The 23,957-nt window shown below is 42.7% G+C and overlaps 3 protein-coding genes across 10 annotated transcripts in view; 2 read left to right on the top strand and 1 right to left on the bottom strand.

The window, feature by feature from the left end:
• Window positions 1–1,998: 1,998 nt before the first annotated feature.
• On the top strand, window positions 1,999–6,569 carry LOC135487646 (novel acetylcholine receptor chaperone-like). Its single transcript, XM_064771674.1, has 3 exons — window positions 1,999–2,173; window positions 3,473–3,608; window positions 4,741–6,569. Exons 1-3 carry the CDS (start codon window positions 2,060–2,062, stop codon window positions 5,028–5,030), a joined length of 540 nt encoding a protein of 179 aa, XP_064627744.1. The 5' UTR covers window positions 1,999–2,059; the 3' UTR covers window positions 5,031–6,569.
• Window positions 6,570–8,673: 2,104 nt separating this feature from the next.
• LOC135487648 (mitochondrial import inner membrane translocase subunit Tim13-like) lies at window positions 8,674–11,349 on the bottom strand. The gene is made up of 3 exons (XM_064771677.1): window positions 11,142–11,349; window positions 10,202–10,270; window positions 8,674–10,052 (listed from the first exon to the last, which is right to left on the bottom strand). The coding sequence occupies exons 1-3, from the start codon at window positions 11,253–11,255 to the stop codon at window positions 9,951–9,953; spliced, it is 285 nt and encodes a 94-aa protein (XP_064627747.1). The 5' UTR covers window positions 11,256–11,349; the 3' UTR covers window positions 8,674–9,950.
• Window positions 11,350–11,832: 483 nt separating this feature from the next.
• Window positions 11,833–23,957, top strand: part of LOC135487625 (protein dopey-1-like) — a 38,565-nt gene continuing 26,440 nt past the window's right edge. For 7 of the 8 annotated variants that reach the window (XM_064771613.1, XM_064771608.1, XM_064771612.1 and 4 more), the window contains exons 1-8: window positions 11,833–11,961; window positions 12,282–12,452; window positions 13,565–13,917; window positions 17,434–17,623; window positions 18,501–19,310; window positions 19,643–20,261; window positions 20,465–20,608; window positions 21,728–21,754. In XM_064771613.1, the coding sequence (XP_064627683.1) occupies window positions 12,306–12,452; window positions 13,565–13,917; window positions 17,434–17,623; window positions 18,501–19,310; window positions 19,643–20,261; window positions 20,465–20,608; window positions 21,728–21,754 (2,290 nt within the window). In that variant the 5' untranslated portion in view covers window positions 11,833–11,961; window positions 12,282–12,305. The remainder of the gene's footprint in view (window positions 11,962–12,281; window positions 12,453–13,564; window positions 13,918–17,433; window positions 17,624–18,500; window positions 19,311–19,642; window positions 20,262–20,464; window positions 20,609–21,727; window positions 21,755–23,957) is intronic. The other variant, XM_064771609.1, reaches the window with a different exon arrangement.

The following is a 23,957-nucleotide window of genomic DNA, read 5'->3' as shown; positions in this document are numbered from 1 at the left end:
ACTCTCATCATGTTGTCAACACGGTGGAGCAGCCAGGACTGATTCGGCCTAGCTGTGACTTCCTAATCTCTGTCATCATGTTGTCAACACGGTGGAGCAGCCAGGACTGATTCGGCCTGGCTGTGACTTCCTCATCTCTCTCACCATGTTGACAACTTGGCAGAGCAGCCAAGACTGATTTGGCCTGGCTGTGACTGTCTCATCTCTCTCAGTATAATTATTGTCAACTACGTTGTAAACATAATGCTCAAAATTAATTCATGAAAAAGGCAGTAGGGCAATATTATTATTAAGTTGTCAAATGGTGAGAGAGATGAGGAAGTCACAGCCAGGCCAAATCAGTCCTGGCTGCTCTGCCAAGTTGTCTACATGGTGAGAGAGATGAGACAGTCACAGCCATCTATTAACACGCGGGTCACGTGAGGGTCTGGGCGGCGATCATCAAAGTGGGTCCCACGAGCGACCAAAAGGTTCCCAGTAGCGATCGCGCTCTCCGAATGCATATGGATCATTGCGCACGGGTATGCTATAAATGGACGTCTGTACGGATGGGGGATCATCGCATACAGCTTACTTGATTACATAGCAAATAGTATTATGTTTTTAAAAATATATTTACTTTATTTCTTACCACCATCTGTCATACATGTATATTTTTGATAAATCTTATTTATCTTTGTGATGAACCCTATCTAATAGATGCTGGAGCATCCGAAAAGACTTCACCTTGACAACTGCTTTATTTCTTTGCACCAACCATCTAATAGATCCTCGACCAACAGACCAACTTCAAAGGCAAATTAAGATATTTTAAAAACAACAAAAAACATGGCCGCTGGAAGGAAATTTTGGCAAAAGGAACTTCGAAAGCAAGCAAAATTTTCTTCCAGCGGCCAATGTTTTTTGTTGTTGACGTTTTGAGAGGTGTTCAGAAAATTCGTGATATTTCTTTAATTATCGTAATTATCAATTGTTTGTTGACATATTCATAATCTTTGTATCACCCTTCATATAATAAACTTAATCTGTTATTTAAAAAAGGTTTTTAAAAATGTCTTTATTTGCCTTTGAAGTTGGTCTGTTTTTTCTTATTTAGAATTCTGAGAATTACAGACTTTTATTTCTTCAAAATCAAGGTACTAAAATTTTTTCCAAAAATTTTTTCTGAGCATATGCGGAAACAGTTGAAGCGGGTCCAATATCACTTTAGATTTTATGAAAATCTCCACTAATAAAAAAGTGAGAGCCAAAAAACGAGGTCTGTAAAGTCTTTGGTCTGCAGAATAGACCCTGCCCTAGGTCTCGTTAGGGAGTTTTTCCAAAATGTACGCGATGATGACGTGCCCCATTAATAAGACGTGACATCTATTTCAAAATGCGTTTCCAAAAAGAATGCATGAGGACAACCCATTTGTGTCGTATATCACTGGAAACGCCCGATTCCCCTGATTCCGCAGCATGTTAAATCGGGTCTGTTACTTCTTTAAATAAATCATAAGCGTCGCATTTGCTCCTAGCTCTGTTCACCATCCCAAATGGCAATATTGCCAATTGGGCCGGACAATCACAAAAAACCCAAATATTATACATTTCTTCCTGAATAATTCTTACAGTGACCATTCTCCCATGAAAGACAGTTGGTTACGCTACACTTAAACAAAATAAAAAACGAGGGTCAACCATTGAACTTTTGAGATATGTTGAATTTTGCACACAACTGGCACTGGACGGGATTTCAACACGGGGCCGACGCACATTCCAAGTTCAGTGTACACATACGTCGGCAACAACAGTAAATGCGTAGTTTCTTGTAAGTTGCCTATTGAGTAGCGTTCTAGGTTTCAGAAACTCCATAAAAACATGTCTTTGCCAAAACAACTGCTGAATCAACACTGACCTACTGTGAGGACCGAGAAATCAATGATTTTAGGAACTACGGTAAGGGCTTGGCCGCGCATGAATAAAAAAAACCTCCCTGATGAGACCTCAACGGGTGTATGTAATTTTCGTCATTACGGACCGAAGTCCGGGAGATTTCGTATAATTCTCTTAGGAAAAAATGTCTACCAAGACAGTTTTGACGATTTTGGGTCTCACTTTAGGCTTCTTTTTCATCTTTATGGGAACAATAAAACTGACCCCGATTTTCAATGAAGATATCTATAGACAAATGGTATGTTTTGTAACTATAGATGTGTTATTTGATGACCAAGTGAGGTTGCGTATTGTGTGTTCCTACATTTTAGCCTTGATTTGTGGGTTATTTGTGTACATCATGGAATGGATCATCTAGGCTACATCAATGTACAACGGGTGTACAACTACAAGGGGTGTAATCTAGACACAAGTGCAGCACTGGTCACAATAAACATACCCACATGTTTTCGCATTTGTTTTGTTTGGGCTCTGATCTGTCTCTGTCAAATTAAAGGTCGGGGGGGGGCCAAAAATCAACTATAGTCTTGTCCAAGATGTTGTTGAGAAATCTTGAAAATCGCTCTCATTTTCACAATTGCTCTCGTCTCGGATTTTCATCAAACCTACCTCAAACTGCACATTACAGCATGTCCCTGCGTTTTAATCCATTCAAAAGTTTATTCCGACCACAACCGCTTGAGAAAATGATGATTTTGTGCTGCATATGAGCCCCAGATGCGTACGTGTCAAACACGCGGGTCATCATGTCGCTACCTGCAACAGAGCGTCTGGAGCTTGTCGAACATCATTTTTCATTGCATTTCTTCAATGGCGCAAAACCCTGTGGCAAATTGTGTGTACTAAAATTTCCTATGCTGGAACATCAGGCCATTTTCTGGAGCGGTTGTGGTAGGATTCAAAGAAATAACTTTTGAATGGATAAAAATGCAGGAACATGCTGTAACAATCAATTTGAGGTAGCTTTGATGAAAATCCGAGGAACATTGTGAAAATAAGAGCGATTTTAGAGATTTCTGAACATCTTGATCCCAAATTATAGTCCCTAGCCCGGGACTATAGTTTTGTCCAAGATATATTCTGGCTTGTATATATTGTATATAGTGACTAGGAAAGCCTGGCTAGCCTACAGTCGGGCAAACTATAAGGATTTACTGAAAGTGCTGCCCAGACTTTGAGATTCACAGCTTGGGACTAGTCATCTTGAAAAAATTGTTTTCGACCCCTTAAGGTTGTCAATTACTATACACAGCTGGCATCCACACCACCTGACAGGACTTCACTTGGCAGTGCTTTCATAGTGACCCCACTGATCACAGAGTTTGATTACCATGTTTTGGATGTCTCCTGGGGCCAATGATGAAAGGGTTTTTTCCATCATTGACATTGTCAGCGAGACAGAAGCTTTGGCTACACAAGACCTGCGAGTATTGATGTTGACAGTCCTGACCAGTTTACACTTCACTGTACAGGTCACAATTGACATTCCCCTCACTCTCACGCTGGTCATCACTTACATGTTTCTTTATCCTTTCAGAGAAAAATGTTCATCAGGGAAACAAAGGTGTTTCCATTTTCTGGCATGACTGGCTGGAAACCAGATCCTCATGTCTACAGGAAGTGTGTTGGCTGTTTAGAGGTTGTCTGTGGAGTAACCATGGCATTCATACCAGGTGGGTAGTGGTCTGATTATTGGTGTTTCAAACAGAGGTTGTCTGTGGAGTAACCATGGCAGTCATACCAGGTGGGTAGTGGTCTGATTATTGGCTGTTCAAACAGAGGTTGTCTGTGGAGTAACCATGGCAGTCATACCAGGTGGGTAGTGGTCTGATTATTGGCTGTTCAAACAGAGGTTGTCTGTGGAGTAACCATGGCATTCATACCAGGTGGGTAGTGGTCTGATTATTGGCTGTTCAAACAGAGGTTGTCTGTGGAGTAACCATGGCATTCATACCAGGTGGGTAGTGGTCTGATTATTGGTGTTTCAAACAGAGGTTGTTTGTGGAGTAACCATGGCATTCATACCAGGTGGGAAGTGGTCTGATTATTGGCTGTTCAAACAGAGGTTGTCTGTGGAGTAACCATGGCATTCATACCAGGTGGGTAGTGGTCTGATTATTGGCTGTTCAAACAGAGGTTGTCTGTGGAGTAACCATGGCATTTATACCAGGTGGGTAGTGGTCTGATTATTGGCTGTTCAAACAGAGGTTGTCTGTGGAGTAACCATGGCATTTATACCAGGTAGGTAGTGGTCTGATTATTGGCTGTTCAAACAGAGGTTGTCTGTGGAGTAACCATGGCATTCATACCAGGTGGGTAGTGGTCTGATTATTGGCTGTTCAAACAGAGGTTGTCTGTGGAGTAACCATGGCATTTATACCAGGTAGGTAGTGGTCTGATTATTGGCTGTTCAAACAGAGGTTGTCTGTGGAGTAACCATGGCAGTCATACCAGGTAGGTAGTGGTCTGATTATTGGCTGTTCAAACAGAGGTTGTCTGTGGAGTAACCATGGCATTCATACCAGGTGGGTAGTGGTCTGATTATTGGCTGTTCAAACAGAGGTTGTCTGTGGAGTAACCATGGCATTTATAGTCATGTTTACACGGTGCAGGTTCAAGCTGGATCGAGACGAGTTCAGGTACCAGCTAGTTTATTTTCCCTCGTGTAAAAACGAAGCAACCGTCCTGAACCCTCCTGCTCCAAGGCGGGTTCCAATTGCCAGTCTTGGGTCGGTGCAGACCGGTTGTGATTCCACAGTCATATAGATTTATACAATTTTAAGTGTTACATATTTTTGTCTTCAGGAGTGGTGAAGAATATAGCGAACATTCTGCTGTTTATAGAAATGATTGGAGCAGCTTATACACACTGGGCACTTGAGGAACCCTTCGACAGACTCACACCATCCCTTATATTTGGTATGCTCCTCGCATGTCGATTCATCATGAATAAACAATACTTGGACCGGATGGAGAATGAGGAAAAAGAGATGGCTGGACTGCGATCAAAAAAAGCAGCGGCTGAGGACAGATATGAAGAACTAGTGAGAAAAATAGGTGAAGAGGAGGAAAATGAGGTGAAGAAGAAGAAGTAGTAAATATAATCCCAACTGTGTGTTTTTTGGCGTTGAAACATCGAGCGTAATGTATTGTTCGTTGCTATCTTCCTGTTTTGGTGTCTATCATGAAATAATAGCTGTTCTAGTGTCTATCATGAAATAATAGTTATCACTGATCAAACAGGGTTCCATCTTCCTGTTCTAGTGTCTATCATGAAATAATAGCTGTTCTAGTGTCTATCATGAAATAATAGTTATCATTGATCAAACAGGGTTCCATCTTCCTGTTCTGGTGTCTGTCATGAAATAATCATTGATCAAACAGGGTTCCATCTTCCTGTTCTGGTGTCTATCATGAAATAATAGCTGTTCTAGTGTCTATCATGAAATAATAGTTATCATTGATCAAACAGGGTTCCATCTTCCTGTTCTAGTGTCTATCATGAAATAATAGTTATCATTGATCAAACAGGGTTCCATCTTCCTGTTCTGGTGTCTATCATGAAATAATAGCTGTTCTAGTGTCTATCATGAAATAATAGTTATCATTGATCAAACAGGGTTCCATCTTCCTGTTCTAGTGTCTGTCATGAAATAATCATTGATCAAACAGGGTTCACAACAAAATGCTTGAAAGGGATTTTATCTCTTCCGTATGATCTGTACAAGTACATAAGCCTTATCTTTTTGGAATTAATGAAACTGGGCTCTCCCTATGTGTATCATGTTTATGGCAAACACAACATTTATGTTGGGCACATTGGCCTCTGTAGCAAAACCTGCAGATGAAGTGAATATTGATTCAGGCCATTTCAACACTCTTTATCTGCAACTAGTAATGTACATTGATCAGAGACCAAAAAAATCATTCTTGGATAGTGATCTACTGAAAGTAAGATTGAGATTATGCCTGCTTGTGATTCCCTGCAAAACTTCTGGGTGATTTTCAGTGGTGGTGGATCATGTTTCGGCCTCAAAAGACATGTTTTCGGTGAAGGAAATACTTCCCTGAAAAGGTACCAATGGATTGAAGGGGGAGATATGGCTGCAGAATCAAGGTGGGTTGGGTGGCTGTCTTGATGCCTTATTCATCACTGAATAGCTCGAAGAAAATAAGCATTCTACTAAGGAGATTTAATTTAAAACTGTTTCTTATACCAATGATAATGCATTTCATTGTTTGTAGAGCTTGTACATTTCTAGTCGGAGTCTTTATTTATTGGTCTATCGATATTTTCGCATTCTACTACAGCGTGTCGTTGATATCTGAATGAAATACATGTACAGGTCATTTTAGGGCGACTAGGTGAGTAGACCTTCGAGAGTATCTTCAGGTACTTGTCTCTGATCATCAAATGCAGTTGTTCTATACATTATGCTCTGGTAGATTGAAGTATTTGTACTTGTAGACAAATTTTGCTGATATACCAATGTCCATAGCATTTTACTGCCATATTCTTCACGTTGTACATTTTGTGTAAGATGTAAATGAGTCTCCTTATGGGGGGTGATATATTGACCTGTCTTTTTGTGCTTTATTTAAACTGTTTATATGAAAATAAAGTTTTAAAAACATTTTTAGTTTAGTCTTAGTTGAGGGAAATGAGCCAAAAGTGCTTGGCTCATCATCAGGAGGTCATGGGTTTGACTCTTGGAAGGATCACCTCGGTTTCGTCTCCCGAGACTTTGAGAAAGTATAACCCAACAAAGGAATATTGTCTATACCAGTTTTGACATCCCAAATGTGGTTGGTGTCGAGACAACTACGTACACTGTCTTTTGACTGAATGACATTGAAATCCCTGCAGTGTTAACCACACTTATAGCTCCTCCATGACGACCACACGTGACATGTCAGCCAGACAAGGGACAGTGTAGCTCCTCCAGGACAACCACACTTGACATGTCAGCCAGACAAGGGACAGTGTGCTCCTCCAGGACAACCACACTTGACATGTCAGCCAGACAAGGGACAGTGTAGCTCCTCCAGGACAACCACACTTGACATGTCAGCCAAGGGACAGTGTAGCTCCTCCAGGACAACCACACTTGACATGTCAGCCAAGGGACAGTGTAGCTCCTCCAGGACAACCACACTTGACATGTCAGCCAAGGGACAGTGTAGCTCCTCCAGGACAACCACACTTGACATGTCAGCCAGACAAGGGACAGTGTGCTCCTCCAGGACAACCACACTTGACATGTCAGCCAGACAAGGGACAGTGTAGCTCCTCCAGGACAACCACACTTGACATGTCAGCCAGACAAGGGACAGTGTGCTCCTCCAGGACAACCACACTTGACATGTCAGCCAGACAAGGGACAGTGTGCTCCTCCAGGACAACCACACTTGACATGTCAGCCAGACAAGGGACAGTGTAGCTCCTCCAGGACAACCACACTTGACATGTCAGCCAGACAAGGGGCAGTGTAGCTCCTCCAGGACAACCACACTTGACATGTCAGCCAGACAAGGGGCAGTGTGCTCCTCCAGGACAACCACACTTGACATGTCAGCCAGACAAGGGACAGTGTAGCTCCTCCAGGACAACCACACTTGACATGTCAGCCAGACAAGGGACAGTGTAGCTCCTCCAGGACAACCACACTTGACATGTCAGCCAGACAAGGGACAGTGTAGCTCCTCCAGGACAACCACACTTGACATGTCAGCCAGACAAGGGACAGTGTGCTCCTCCAGGACAACCACACTTGACATGTCAGCCAGACAAGGGACAGTGTAGCTCCTCCAGGACAACCACACTTGACATGTCAGCCAGACAAGGGACAGTGTAGCTCCTCCAGGACAACCACACTTGACATGTCAGCCAGACAAGGGACAGTGTAGCTCCTCCAGGACAACCACACTTGACATGTCAGCCAGACAAGGGACAGTGTAGCTCCTCCAGGACAACCACACTTGACATGTCAGCCAGACAAGGGACAGTGTAGCTCCTCCAGGACAACCACACTTGACATGTCAGCCAGACAAGGGACAGTGTAGCTCCTCCAGGACAACCACACTTGACATGTCAGCCAGACAAGGGACAGTGTAGCTCCTCCAGGACAACCACACTTGACATGTCAGCCAGACAAGGGACAGTGTAGCTCCTCCAGGACAACCACACTTGACATGTCAGCCAGACAAGGGACAGTGTAGCTCCTCCAGGACAACCACACTTGACATGTCAGCCAGACAAGGGACAGTGTAGCTCCTCCAGGACAACCACACTTGACATGTCAGCCAGACAAGGGACAGTGTGCTCCTCCAGGACAACCACACTTGACATGTCAGCCAGACAAGGGACAGTGTAGCTCCTCCAGGACAACCACACTTGACATGTCAGCCAGACAAGGGGCAGTGTAGCTCCTCCAGGACAACCACACTTGACATGTCAGCCAGACAAGGGACAGTGTAGCTCCTCCAGGACAACCACACTTGACATGTCAGCCAGACAAGGGGCAGTGTAGCTCTCCAAGACAACCACACTTGACATGACTTTGTCCCAAGTGTCTGTCGGCCAACACAAGACTGTGGCATGATAAGCCAATATAAAAACATCTTGAATTTCAAGGCTTTCACTTGGAACTTGCAACCCAAGGGGGTGGGGCATATGATGGAGAGGCTCCAGATTAGAGATTAGACACCCTGGGGGGTCATATATCGAGAACAATCTGCAAAACATCACATGTAAATCATATTTATTAACAAAAGCATATTACTATCATACAGACACGCATACTACAGTGTTATAACCCGATCATGTGTTCAAACTGAATTGAACAGACATCTAAATATTGGTCTCAGAGAATCCGAATGCCTTTTTTTAAAGAGAGCCAGTCATGGCACAAGTCTTTTCGACTAGCTGAATGTTCTGAAAATAACTGAACTAGTGATGACTTCTTCTGCAGCTCATCGGCTACATAATCAACTACATGAGAGGAACTAGAAACTGCTAACATTTATCAATGGAAGCTTAAGCAGTGTTCACACTAGAGCCTTATAACGATTTGAAAAAGTTCCAGCGAGTTATAACGATATATCTTTTCACACATGAGGCCTCTTATAAAGATTTGAAATCGTTGGGGCTAAATGGCCAAGTTTAGCATTGTCTGGCCCGCGTTCCAGTTCAATCGATACAGCTCCTAACGGTGTAGCATTATCCGGGCCGCGTTCCAGTTCAATCGATACAGCTCCTAACGGTGTAGCATTATCCGGCCCGTGTTCCAGTTCAATCGATACAGCTCCTAACGGTGTAGCATTATCCGGCCCGCGTTCCAGTTCAATCGATACAGCTCCTAACGGTGTAGCATTGTCCCGCGTTCCAGTTCAATCGATACAGCTCCTAACGGTGTAGCATTGTCCCGCGTTCCAGTTCAATCGATACAGCTCCTAACGGTGTAGCATTGTCCCGCGTTCCAGTTCAATCGATACAGCTCCTAACGGTGTAGCATTGCGTGTGAACGGCAAAAGCTACAGGTAGAACACTTAGGGTCACTCGTGTTCTGTATTTCACCTGTCAATGTGATGGAGTGTCCGAGTTTCTCTACGCTTTCCTGGATTTTGTACCCTTGGAGTTATGACTGGAACCAGGGCAGGGGGCCGACTTGGGGCCCGAACGAGACTCGCTCTCGCAGAAATTTGGAGGGACGAGGATGTTGAGGCCCAATTAGAAGGGGGAAGGAGGAACCTGCCCAATTCCTTCTCATTATTCTTCTTTCCAATATGTTCCATGGGCACAGCCATCTTGGAAGGGATGACCTTGAGCTTTATCTTTGATTGGTTAATGCAAGGCACACTCAAGTCAGGTGTCAGGTTTCGACAAAACCTCTATCTGATTTCCCAGTACCATTCCCTGTGATCTCTTTCTCCCCAAAGCCATGATCTCTTGTTTCTTCCTGGCCATTCCACTGCTGATCTTGTATCTTTGATTACCTAATTAAATGTTTTCAGAGTTAACTCATCCGTGATCTTTCCTTTGATAAACGTGTTTGGTATGTTGTTGAGACTAGATTCCATGCGTCCATATATCTATCCATACACATGGCTATACATTTCTGAAAAGAGTTGAGAGATTGTTATAAAACCTTGGAAGGGGAGAAAGAGACATTATTGGAAGCTGTACTTGAACTCAAAGGTTTACTGATTTCATACCAAGAGAGTCTAAAATGTCTAAAGCAGTAGGAGGGGAGTATTCGTAGCTTACCGTTTCACTATTGTCTAAAGATGAGCCTGGTTTATTAATACACTTCTTGAAGCATTTATCTGTCATTTTCTGAAATCAAACAAATAGACATTGGATAGTACCCATGTACGGCAGGCAGACAAGTGGCATAATGTTTTAGCGCGAGCTCCTAATTAGGAGGTTGTTGTTTCAACTCTCAGAAGGCATAGCACAGGGACGATTGATGATCTATTGTAAAGATGGTTTGTTAGTCTGACCTAGGTTGTACCAGCGTTTCTCGAAAATGCCCTATAGTATAGGGTGTTGAGTTAGGCGACTGGCGAAATTCAGTTCAACAAGGTCTTGAGCACATTTTGCTAAACATTCGCATTATTTGCCCTTTTGGGGGTCATTTCAGTTTGAGAAATGTTAGAATTCGGATATCTGATTCTGAATCAGATACCCATATCAGAATTCAGATACTAAGGTATCAGAATTCATAGGGCCAGATTTTCACAATTATGTCCATGGGGGGGGGGGGACATAAATAGGGCAGCAGTTTATGTTTGCATGATTTAGTAAAAAATGTGCACAATACTGTCACTGTACATTTCCCTGTGCATCATATGTGTACATTATTTGTACTGAAGAATTCGGTAGGCCTACTTCCTATAATCCTAAGAGTGCAAATAATAATGGGGCCCAAAATCTGGGGTCAGCTTCAGAAATGGAAGCAAGAATACCTCCAAGTCTAACATCTGTCTTCACAAACTTAAGGTGGTAGCCCTGGGTGGGTAGTGGGCGTATCCTTCAGTTAAGCCCTTTACTAATAAGTTAGGGGTAGGCCTATCCGAATTATGCATTGTATGGGGTAGCTGAATTCTGTATGCCAAGTGCATGTGTGTAGGTGTGTAGGTGTATCTGAATTCCGATACGTATCCGAATTCTAACATTTCGCGAATTGATTTGGCAAAAAACAAACCTGCAACAATTCTTGAGCATTTGCGACAGCTATTTGTTGTTTGACTTGACTCATCAATGCCTCTCGTTGTGAGGAATCTAATTTACCTCCAGCACCTGCTGTTGAAAAGTCCATTTTTGCTGCAGAGACGAATTTACAAAATCTTTGCACGTGCGACACTTGAAGTGTAGTGAATTTTCGGTTGTTTCGTTCCCTGACCTTTTCGCCCCCAGACGTTTCGCTCCCAGGGTGGCAATGTAGATGTGAGCTTTCTAGAGTCGTCAAGTCTACAACGAAGGAATCGTTTGGCCATCGGTAAACCGGATTAATCGTTCCCATGGCCTAAGCATTTCGTGATATCATGGAGGTAATACCTCCATGGTGATATGTTTCCCAGTAATTAAGTGCCTTGACGAAGCGAAGGTACTCCTCAATCAAGCCATATTGATAAGCAAAGATTTCAATATGCTTAAACATGAGCAACAGTTAAAGAAACGGAAATTGATACAAATAATCAATTCACAAGCCTGAGCCAAGCCTTCTAAACAATAAAAAAATCCAAAACGTAAACAACAACACGTGAGTATGACCTTAAAATAGATACTGACACGTTAATGAACGGAATTCCACGCTATGACGTCATTTGCACCAACGAAAGGCCATGTTTGATTTCCCAAAGAAATTGGTGGACATCGAAACTTCAGGGAAATTGCTTATGGCTGACGTGAATCGAGAAAATATTTTTGTCGCTTTCTTCTATTCATGGATGTTTTCAGTGTGTATTTCATCCTTGATGAGGAATCCGTGATCGGGATCCATTGAAAGGACTTATTTTCTATTGGTAAAGTATATTTGAATGATCGTTTACACTGCATGTAAACAGTCATATAGTGTCAAAGTCATGTTGTCATAATCATTTTGTTATTTGGAAAAGTCACTAGGCCTAGGCCCAGGGAGGGTTCACAGAGATTCTTCAGACAAACTCACACCAGGAACTAGGGGAACTGGCATCGACTCTTTTGTTGACAAGTGTTCCATGATCTTTAAACTTTGAGGGCACCTAATGCAAGCGGCGGGTAAGCCAGGTCGGACAGGTGCTGCCAAATGGTAGCTCTGCTCATACTCGCAACATTCAGGAACATAATATTTGACATTTTGCAGGTTTGTTGTGTGTAGAGAGAAGCCATGTCCACTCTGACAGTTGAGGAGTGTGAGCTGCTGAGTGACTCCAAGTACAGAGCGTACATCTCCCAGGTGGAGAAGGCATTGAGGAGTTTTGAGAATACGAGCGAGTGGGCTGATCTGATCTCTGCTTTGGGTAAACTCAATAAGGTAAGGATGATTACTGTTGATCAGTGACAGTTTGTCATTCATTCAATTTCAATGACCACAGTCGGTGAGTGAGTGAGTCAGTGACACCATTGACAGTCTGCTGTTGGTGCCAAGAAATCCTATCAAATACTTGGATGGAACAGACAGAATCACTGGTCTATTTGAAATGTTTGATGCCAACAAGAAGTATCGCTGTCAACAAAATAAGCCTTTTCAAATCTGTTGCTTACTCATTGCGATAAAAGACTTGGCAATCTGTGTATACATGTACTACAAGTACATACACAATGGAAGCCATTTTTAGCCACCAGTCAACTGAGTGAGGGCCATGATGTCACATTTCGGTGTTTCGATTTTGGAGTGACGATCAACACAATGTCATCAGGTTATTATATCACAGACATGTTAGCATAATATATTGACAGGTTTTGTACAAGATTCTTTTTATTGACCTCTGTTCGTCTGTAACTGGGGTTCCACCCAAAAATCAATACCACTTTGTTTGTGAGTGGGCTTGCACCTATGCAGACATGAACATAATGATCTGCTGTTTGTGGTTTCCAGGATATATCATTGCCTTTCATCCTTAGAAAAACATGACAAGCTATTCCTAAGGTGAAAATCAAACTTTAAAATCAGAGGATGTGGTCTTAATATAAGTGCCAAAAAACAATTGCTGAAATCAAGATTTTAAATGTGATAATGATATTGATAAAAGGTTAAATATTTGAAAGTGAATGTTCACTAAAGATTTTAGAGTTGTCATACAATGTTTTCCTTGACTCCTGTTACAGACACTATTTGTTTTGTTCAGGGTGACAGCCCAATGTATTAGCTCTTACTAAGCTCAAAAAGACATCCAGAACTCACCAACTTCTTTCTCTTTGTCTGTTGATCTCCATTCACCTGTGACCAGGCTCCATGAATACAAATCTGTAGACGATTGGATTAAAGACAATTGGCTCGGACAGAGAATTTCTTTGCAAATCGTAATCTCAAAAGTGATGTGGTCATGGGGGGGGGAGAGATTCAACTTTTGTCAGTGCCTTCAGGTGGCATTCACTTGTTGAGGAACATTTCCACACTATACAAGACACTGAATTCACTTCCAGGTTTTACTCAGTCATGTGAAATACCCAGTCGTCCCAAAGAAGGTAACGATTGGGAAACGGTTGGCACAATGCCTTCATCCAGCATTACCTAGTGGGGTCCATCTGAAGGCCTTAGAGACGTATGAGATCATCTTCAAGTGCATCGGTCCAAAACGACTCGGTCAGGATCTGTTCACATACAGCGCTGGCTTGTTCCCTCTCCTAGCGTACGCTGCCATGAATGTGAAACCAACGTTGCTGAAACTCTATGAGACTCACTTTGTGCCTTTGAGTAAAGCAGTTAAGCCTGGATTAACTGGATTACTGCTTGGATTATTGCCTGGATTAGAGGAGGGATCCGAATATTATGACAGGTAAGTTGTTCACTCATTTTTGGGTAATGGTTAACACCGCTTGCTACAGCGCAATAGGGCCCGGGGAGAACCCACGATTGTATTTCTGGATGAACCGGCGTGGGTCTGAAACTAAAATTCCTGGCTCTTCACAACACGTATCTACAACGACATGAAATACTCGTGGGTCTGTCGGATGAGACTAAAAGCTGTGGTCCTTTGTTCCTGAGTGTCTATGCCAGGGCAAGTAAAAGATCACACATTGGTAGACAGTAGCCTTTAGTGGACTCCATACCTCTGGCAAAAATCCAATAGGCTTATGACGCCGGTAGATGATATGATACTTGATAGTTCAGGCTACATTGGAGGTCCATCCTCACCGTAAGGGTCTTGCTAGGCAGAGGGTAACAGGAGGGCAACCCACTGCTGAGATTAAAATGTTTTCTTGTATGAAACAAAAGCAATATTGCAACATGATGCATTGTTGGTCAGCTTTGCTGAAAAAATAATGTGGATCCAATACTGGCAATAGATCAATTTCATGAATCATTTCATTTAGCAAGCACTATCGATCAAGTGGCAACAGCTGATACCAAGATCTAACTGATACACTGTCCTTACAGAAACATGATCCATTTGACCATCGTGCATGAGAACTGAGATCAAGAGAAACACAATAGGTGGCACAAAATCTATACCACAGCACCTGTGACAGCCAAACACAATAGAGGCTTGTTTTTAGATCCCTCATTCATCATCATTGAAGTACACTCGTGCAATCTTTGTGTGTGAGCATTGTACACTTGTACTGCCTACTGGGTTTAGACATTACTCTCACAGTAATGAGCTGATCTAGATCTACATGGAGAGATGGGAGCAATGGAAGTGTCCAGACAAATCCTTTATATAGTCTCCACAAGGGTTATGACCTCCTCCAAGATCGTACACTGATCAAACCAAACACGGTTAACTTACAGGAGGTGCCTGTTCACTGACTCTTCCCTATGAGCCAGTCTTGCCGATTTCACTACTGGTAGACTGGTATTGCCAGACCGACATGCGAAGACGCACGCTACGGTTGACTTGAAAATACCGGTCTGATGATGTCATGGTGCAATATGTACTATGATGCACTGTAAAATGCATGATGTTCCATCACAGCGAGTACAACTGCTTTTAGAAGCACCGAACAATGAGGTCTGTCATGAGGTTAAATCAATAACTAACAGGCCTAATCGATTTCTTCCATTGGTCTTCAGTCATTGTTGTCATCCATTTGATGAAAATTCTAGCTTGCACAAAGGAAAACACTGTTCAACCCTTGACTACTGGTCATGTCAAATGTCATCAAATATCTGTGAATTTCATTCAAACGATTGTGTTACATTCTGTTTTTACTGTAGTATAGTACATATTTTACACAGAATGTTTTGTTCAAAAATGAAAGTTGAGGTTGAAAAGAATAATTTGGTGACCCTTGTAGGATTCGTGGTAATGATGCCTTGTGTTCGCCTTTTTAAACTGACCTTGACAAACACACCATGCTGTACAACTACCGATGCACTGTGTTATAATCACTACCCAGTGTTATACCCTATCAATAGACAAACACACCATGCTGTACAACTACCGATGCACTGTGTTATAATCACTACCCAGTGTTATACCCTATCAATAGACAAACACACCATGCTGTACAACTACCGATGCACTGTGTTATAATCACTAACCCAATGTTATACCCTATCAATAGACAAACACACCATGCTGTACAACTACCGATGCACTGTGTTATAATCACTAACCCAGTGTTATACCCTATCAATAGACAAACACACCATGCTGTACAACTACCGATGCACTGTGTTATAATCACTACCCAATGTTATACCCTATCAATAGACAAACACACCATGCTGTACAACTACCGATGCACTGTGTTATAAGCTGCGCTTACACCACGAAATATTGGTGGACCAATTGCACTTACACCACCACATTGCCGCGACCAATTGGTTCGGCAATCCATTGCCGATACAAATTGCCGAGCGAATTTGTCCCACCAAGCTTGATGGTCCAAATTCGCCCGGCTTGTTAAAAGCTCGGCTTTGTCGTGGTGTACGCGCAAATGGATCGGCAATTAGCTAGTTAGATGGTTCGGCTCCAGGCGGCGCTTTCGAAATGGCGCTTTCTGCCAAGGCTTTCTGCGTTCTGCTTATTGTTTGCGCGCCATCTGTAGCCGGATTTTATAACTAGCTGCAGCGCTGGTGTAAGCGCTTGGTGGATTTTTGATGGTGCGGCATTGGTTCCCGAACCAAGATTGGTGGTCCATTTTCAGGTGGTGTAAGTGCGGCTATAATCACTACCCAATGTTATACCCTATCAATAGACAAACACACCATGCAGTACAACTACCGATGCACTGTGTTATAATCACTACCCAGTGTTATACCCTATCAATAGACAAACACACCATGCTGTACAACTACCGATGCACTGTGTTATAATCACTACCCAGTGTTATACCCTATCAATAGACAAACACACCATGCTGTACAACTACCGATGCACTGTGTTATAATCACTAACCCAATGTTATACCCTATCAATAGACAAACACACCATGCTGTACAACCATCGCAGCAGGCAACATGCGGACAAATTATCATATAATTTGTTGCTCTATGGCATGTCGATGTATGACATGAGTATGAAGCATTACTTCATAGAATTATTTAGATATCAGTTTGTATTAAATACAAGTACATTGTGTCCTCCCTACATGTACATGTATCAACTAGGACACCTTATGCCGGGAACGGTGTCCCAAGCACAAAAATGACAGAAGTCAGTTTGAAGGAAGATATGGCCTTGCCATGCCGGTTGTCCTACATGTAGAGGTGTTTTTTGACTAGCCCATGAGATTCCTCGGCATACACACTGTAACACATACATGTATTGTCATCCAGCTGCTAGTCTCCCCATACACTGACACCCTCACCGGGAACAGATGGTCACAACAAGTGGTCTGATGTGCAGGCATCAAGTCTTCTGCATAAATAATGTGACAGTTTTCATTGAAAATTATCTGTCTGTCCTGTATCGAGATAGAACATTTGAAATTGAGTCATTTAAATCATTAGGCGCAATCTTGGATTGAGCACATCTTGCTATGAGGTTTTGGTAGGGGGTTGCGGCTGATTGTTTGGGGGAGTTGTGTTATAGTTTATAATTAAAAAAAAGTTATATATATGAAATGAAGACTTTGATTTGTGAATTGAAAGTTTCAGTTGTTAACATTGAGGTGTTCTTTTCCTTCATTGAAAGTAGCTGGAGTGGTCTAGTGGCTTGGGTGTGAAGGCTAGTTGTCAAGACGTCTCTGGTTCAGACTTCACTGTGGCATGAGACTTGGGCAGGTCTCTTTGTCTTCACCTTTTCTGTGGAGTTCTCAGTATGTTTCAGTGCGAGGCTCTTCCGTGACTGTCTGTATATGACCAAGTATGTGTCAGGTTGTCTATGATTCTCTCTATCTTCCAGGACCAACACCTTACTTCAGGAGTTCTGTGTTTCCGCTCAGCCGACTTTCTTCTACGGCTGCCTGTGGGAGTGTGTGCTGATATCGCCAAGCGTCCGTCTGGCAGCAATCACGTTCACCCTCGCTCATTTCAACAGGAAACAATCGATGGAAGATCAGCTGCACTTCATCGGAACAAACATTGACACCATGGTAAGGAAGGAGCACTTGCAGAGATGTTTTCAAAACCTGCAGACTTACAGATTAGATTGATGGCGGCTAGAAAACCTGTTTCCCCGGCCAATGAACAAAGAAGCTATTGTAACTACATGCCTGAACATGTAGCATACCCATAATGCATGTGTGAAATGCCACACACGACCCGTCCGAGTGATCAGAGATGGGGTAGGCGCTGATCTTTTACCAGTGCTGGAAGCATTCCTCACTGAGTGATATGTAGTTACTGGCCTAAGTAGATTCCATGTTTATCATCCTCTACAGCATGTTATATGACTGGTGTCCATGGTGAGTGCTCGAGGGCCATGGCTGTAATTGGTGCAGTATTTGCGGACAATAACATAGTCAACAAATAGATTGTGCTATTGATTTCTGCTGAATTGGTTATTACACAGTACATGTGACTGCTTGTCTCCACATGATCGATGTACATGTACCTGATAGGTTAACCCTTGTTATTACACAGTACATGTGACTGCTTGTCTCCACATGATCGATGTACATGTACCTGATAGGTTAACCCTTGTTATTACACAGTACATGTGACTGCTTGTCTCCACATGATCGATGTACATGTACCTGATACGTTAACCCTTGTTATTACACAGTACATGTGACTGCTTGTCTCCACATGATCGATGTACATGTACCTGATAGGTTAACCCTTGTTATTACACAGTACATGTGACTGCTTGTCTCCACATGATCGATGTACATGTACCTGATAGGTTAACCCTTGTTATTACACAGTACATGTGACTGCTTGTCTCCACATGGATCGATGTACATGTACCTGATAGGTTAACCCTTGTTATTACACAGTACATGTGACTGCATTCATGTGTATTTGCAGGTGAATGCCTTGTGCAGCGCCGTCCAGGATACGAGCGTCCTCGTCCAGCGGAGTTTCCTCGACTTCTTACTCTTCGGTTTCCCCATGCACAACAGTCAGCTGACCAAAGATGATATGACCAAGATCGTCGTCTCCGCAGTCCATGTGGTGTTACGTCGTGACATGTCGCTAAATCGTAGACTATTTGCTTGGTTATTGGGAACAAGTGCAAACGGATTAGCGATGTCTGGAGTCGGTGGAGTGAGGGATGATGTGGCAGATAGTCCAGAACATAAATTCTCTGTTTATTTCAATAAATATTCCCGTGACCTTCTTATTCATGCTGTGCGACAATCATTGCGAGATATTCCGCTAATCGACGTGAAAACGTCGGCGAAACCATCCAATTTAAAACCGTTTAGAATGTTAATCAGCTTGTTAGACAAACCTGAAATCGGGCCTGTGATAATCGAGGATGTGTTAGTGGATGTGTTCCGGTGTTTGTACCGAGAGTGTATGCCATTCTTACAGAAAGGGGGCGACATGGAAGTAGAGCGTCGCAATTCCATCGGGAGTAAAAATGGTAAAAACGGAAAAGGGAAGGATGAGCGTAGCTATGAAGAAAAGACTGCCACAGAGCTTATCAAGACAGCTAATCTCTTATTCACCACGTTTGAGCCGTATTTTTTGTGGGATTTTGTGTCTCGGAAGTTTGAGGAGGTGTGTGCTGAGACACGGAGCCGGTCTCGACGCCGGCTCGGAGGGAGAAAACAACTGGTGGTGAAAGAATTATGTGAACTTGTCGACTTTCTCCTAGAGACCGTGTCAGTGGTAGGTATTACAGTTCACCGAGGGAAGATTACGACTCTGTGGTCATTTAGTGGCCTCCTTATATCATTTATACTATCCTCACAATATTAAAGAAAAACATTCTTTAAAAAAAATATTTGGAATTCGAATTGAAAGAAGTAATGAAAGCCTTTTTATTAAGGTCTGAATGACATTAAATGCCTTGCATAGGTCTGTTTTTAGAAAGTCTATGCCGTGGTAACTGCAGTGTCATAGATGTATGTACGGGGCCAAACTGTAGAAGTTTCAAAGACCTTGTCTTACTCTTGGGTTGAAAGTCTCCTTCAAAATGCAAGATTTGCTTGTTTTTCCAGGAAACCTACACAGAGACTCAGACAGAATACCTGCCCGATCTGCTGCGTAAGATCACGACCAGCCTCACTCTCAACTGTGACACGTTAGAATATGATGAGCTCACAGCGTGTTTAGAACTTTGCAATAAGATCCTGACCAAGGTGCAGCCGTCCATGACGATGGTCGACGACTCAGATGACGATTCTGTGAGGACGAGTTTGGAGGGGAAACAAGAACAAAAAGAGGCCAGGAAAACAGTTGAGAAAACATTAAACCCTAGTCGAGATGAACGGGAGGCGAGTCCTGACTTTGTTGATAGTGAAATCAGTGAGCCGTATGTTAGTGCTGAGAGTGATTTAGATTCAGAGTACTCAAAGTCTCCTTTGAAGAAAATTGGAACGCCAGGCCGACGCATGGCAGGAAGTGAAATGGCATCACCAACCACGTTGATTCAGGCGTGTGTGCAAAGTTTCCAGACATTTTATTATACGTTTGTAACGAAGCGTGTTTTTAGTAGTGAGGAGGTCGTGAAGACATCGATGGAACGTTTATTGATGTCTTCAGATGTTCTTCTGGAACGGCAGACGGAGGGATCAGAAGACTCAGCCGTTTATTCCGGCTCAGAGAATTATGACTCAGGTAAGATGAATCTGATAGTATCGTCACTAATCTGATTGAGATTGAAGAGAAAACAGTTTAGTCTCACTGCTGCCTGACTGGGCCCAGTAGCCTTGTCGATCTTGGTACCAAATGCCAACGCCCACCACCAACCAAGCTATTCTTGAATTCGTAGCTGTCACCATAGGCTAATCACCTCACCATCCCCCGTATCTTATCTTCAGATAAGCGTTACTTGGAGATGCTGTGTGTCAGTCGTGATTGTTGCGACGCCTACACCAAGGCCTCACAACTTCTCGTTGAGTTCTCTACTTTCCCGATGTACTGTACGGAACATTACCGTCTACTCGACCACACCCGCAGGAAGGGTAAGTAACAAAGATTTATCCTCATCTGATGTGTGATTTTACTAATTTAGCAAACCGTCTCTATAATTGTCTTACTTCTGTGTCTTAAGTGGATGACCTCCCTCTTGTGAACGAAAAGTTTGATTGCAGCGCATGCTTTGCTTTCGGTTTCATCCCTGCGGAACGAGGCTCTAATTACGTTACCATAAAAATTGAAATTTTTCAGAAACTATTTTCATTCAACTAAATTGCCATACTTTTGTGAGGGTGGGTTATTTACTCGCCACCACACAGAAAACTCAAAGTAACAACTGACATACAAATTCAAGTTCATTTCAAAAATTCTTATTTTCATTTTGGTGACGACTGATTATAAATGGTTCTTGAAGGGTTGAAATGTTGTTGTTGTTGTTAAAGATTATCTGTAGTTGTGAGGTTTGTTTGTGCCTTAATCGTGCTGTTGTAATGCACCGCTTTGTACTAACTGGAGATGGCGAGAGACCAGGCATCGCCATGCCAACAGTAAATAACACAGGCACCTTGAAGCAGTGGAGTAACACATGTAACAGAATAACTGTTAGGTGCATGTAGGATGCAGGACTTGAGGTCGAGCATTCAGTTAGACCTGTGGGACATACCCATGATGCAAGAGACGAATGATTGTTTTTGATGAATTAGTTAGCTGGCATGTAGTATGTTGTTTCTGGGTCAACCAGTCGCCCTCGGTCTAAAAATCGCTCAACTTTGGTCAGGCTGAATGTGCCAACCTCGTCTATATAAACAAAACTACCCAATCGACTGGTTGGTTGGATGCCTCTGATACCAGTGAGTATGACACAACAGTACCCGCGGTACCAGTGAGTATGACACAACAGTACCCGCGGTACCAGTGAGTATGACACAACAGTACCCGCGGTACCAGTGAGTATGACACAACAGTACCCGCGGTACCAGTGAGTATGACACAACAGTACCCGCGGTACCAGTGAGTATGACACAACAGTACCCGCGGTACCAGTGAGTATGACACAACAGTACCCGCGGTACCAGTGAGTATGACACAACAGTACCCGCGGTACCAGTGAGTATGACACACCAGTACCCGCGGGAAATGTTCTAACCATCTCTTGTCACTTTCAGGTTATTTTCATGTCAAACTTCCCAATGGTAAGACCTGTAATGTACAAATGAGCCTTAACCAGTTCCAGCACTATTATCTGTCACAAGACCTACGCTAGCATTGCCGCTTGGCTCTCGACCTAGAGTAACTAACCATTACAACCCCATGTGATGGAAGAGTCTAAACAGGGAAATAAGGGCCAACTAACCATTACAACCCCATGTGATGGAAGAGTCTAAACAGGGAAATAAGGGCCAACTAACCATTACAACCCCATGTGATAGAAGAGTCTAAACAGGGAAATAAGGGCCAACTAACCATTACACCCAATTTTCCTGAACAGATTCTTCCTATGATGGAAGATTCTGAACTTGGAAATGAAGGTGAAAGTCCAACCCACACCACATTCCATCCCAGTCAATTTGAACCAAAGGAAAAACAGTTAATATACCACACAGGAAAATAATCCCCCCTTGCAAAATTAGAACACCTGTTTGTGAGGAGTCAAATTGCTGTTGTGCCTAATTGAGGCAAGGTGGACAAAGGAGTTAGCAGAGACCATTGTATGCAACAGTGTGTACACTGTGGGTCTCCAAGAATGCCATAACTAAACAATGGAGCAAATCCCTCAAATATGTATTCACAGTTGGGTTGAAGTTGACTGGGACATGTAATTATATACTTGATGAAGTATACTGGCCACTTGTTATGTGGCCAATGATAAATGGGGCACTTGGCACTTTTAACTTCAAATGTGAATTGAAGGAACTGCAACTGCACAAATCAGACTTGTGAAGTTTTAAGTGGTCAGTGCTTCAGTTGTGGAGCACATGACACTTGGTCTTTTATAAAACCCTCAACCGAGGAACGTGTGAAATGTTAATTGAAGCACTGAGATTAACTGAAACTGCACAAGTCCTTCTGTAATCCCATGGATTGGTGCGGTTTAAGTTCTTAATAGTACATGTGTTCGGAGATCAATAGATGCTCTGGGGCTCATCATTTCCAATAATAACATAAATCATTCTAATTGAACAGATGGTGGTAACTAATGTTCTCTTGACATTATTTCCGTCTATTGGTTCATCTGACAAATGTCAAAAAGCCAACTGAGTCTGTTTGTAAGAAGAAGCCAGAATTTTAAATTGGACTTGAAAATCCATGATTCAATACGGCACTTTCGTACAAGGCCTGATTGCAGTGTCGAAAAATTGTATTTTGAAGTCGATAAACTTCTGATCAGTAGCAAATCTAGTATTGCATGTTGTCGTGGGTTACATCAGACACATCACCTCCAAAGTACAACGTGCCTGTCATCATGACATCTGAAGTAACCTTCCATCAATAACTTCTTGCTAATACTAACATCTCTCTGTAACTTCAAGTTGCATTCCAGCCATTCCCGGCCGTAACTATCACATGGGGGGGGCTCTTGGTCTGTCTATGAGTGCGGTTCACCTCTAATTAGTGTGTCTCTCCTTAGTTCAAGAATGGAGCTCACTACTTTTATGGTTAGAGTATCTGTGTGATTTACAAGCTCCAGTTTCTAGGTTGAACAATTGTCTAATCTATAATTGCTCCGCTCTACCTTGTTGAGCTGGTAGGGAGTCCTCATATCAAGGTGGTGCATACAGCATAGGGCTTCACCAATGGCCCCATTTCACATCTTGATGGTCAGGCCCTCATCTTTTTCTTGTGACCACAGAAGAAGAATTAATTAGCATTGATTACTTGTCTTCAATCAGATTAGTTGCTCTGTCATAGAGCTACAAGTGTTCTCAATTTAGCATCCTGTGTGGTCCTACTTTACCTCTTAGTTGTGATAGTTGTCAGCTTGTCATAAATACTCTCTGGGCTTATTTACATTTAGTCTGTATAGAGATATTCAGTAGGTGGTTGACATATTGAATGTTTATGGAATCTATCCCAGCCGCAGCTGGGTCAATAGTACTGTAATCCTCTACTTCATTCATAGCCTTTCAATCAAGCAGTCGAAGCTGCTGCATAACATGATCTAATAATTGCCACAGTATATGATTTGATAAATGAACGGTTCCAAATCTGCCGCACTCTGTACGAAGATAAGTACTGCTCGATCGATAGTGTTCATGCCATCAGAATATTGATAAAGAGTTCTTGTCGATCGATCGTCTTCTGCCATATGCATCTGGTAGCGACAATCTGCTTAATTGAATAACAATTTATCCTCACATGATATTTATGAATAATTTCGAGTCAGATTGAATCCAC

Source organism: Lineus longissimus, chromosome 5 (genome assembly GCF_910592395.1).
Source record: "Lineus longissimus chromosome 5, tnLinLong1.2, whole genome shotgun sequence".
Classification (NCBI taxonomy): domain Eukaryota; kingdom Metazoa; phylum Nemertea; class Pilidiophora; order Heteronemertea; family Lineidae; genus Lineus; species Lineus longissimus.
The sequence above is the reverse complement of the archived record's forward strand: the minus strand, read 5'-3'. Positions and strand labels throughout refer to the sequence as shown.

What these genes read in the sequence shown, in the direction of transcription:
- LOC135487648 (XM_064771677.1), bottom strand. Translation starts at nt 11,255, where the DNA reads ATGGACTTTTCAACAGCAGGTGCTGGAGGTAAATTAGATTCCTCACAA. An exon ending in ATGCTCAAGAATTGTTGCAG is followed by an intron (nt 10,271 to 11,141) that starts GTTTGTTTTTTG and finishes GTTTGATTTCAG; the next exon opens with AAAATGACAGATAAATGCTT. An exon ending in CTTTAGACAATAGTGAAACG is followed by an intron (nt 10,053 to 10,201) that starts GTAAGCTACGAA and finishes AACTCTTTTCAG; the next exon opens with AAATGTATAGCCATGTGTAT.
- LOC135487646 (XM_064771674.1), top strand. Translation starts at nt 2,060, where the DNA reads ATGTCTACCAAGACAGTTTTGACGATTTTGGGTCTCACTTTAGGCTTC. An exon ending in AAGATATCTATAGACAAATG is followed by an intron (nt 2,174 to 3,472) that starts GTATGTTTTGTA and finishes TTATCCTTTCAG; the next exon opens with AGAAAAATGTTCATCAGGGA. An exon ending in AACCATGGCATTCATACCAG is followed by an intron (nt 3,609 to 4,740) that starts GTGGGTAGTGGT and finishes TTTTGTCTTCAG; the next exon opens with GAGTGGTGAAGAATATAGCG.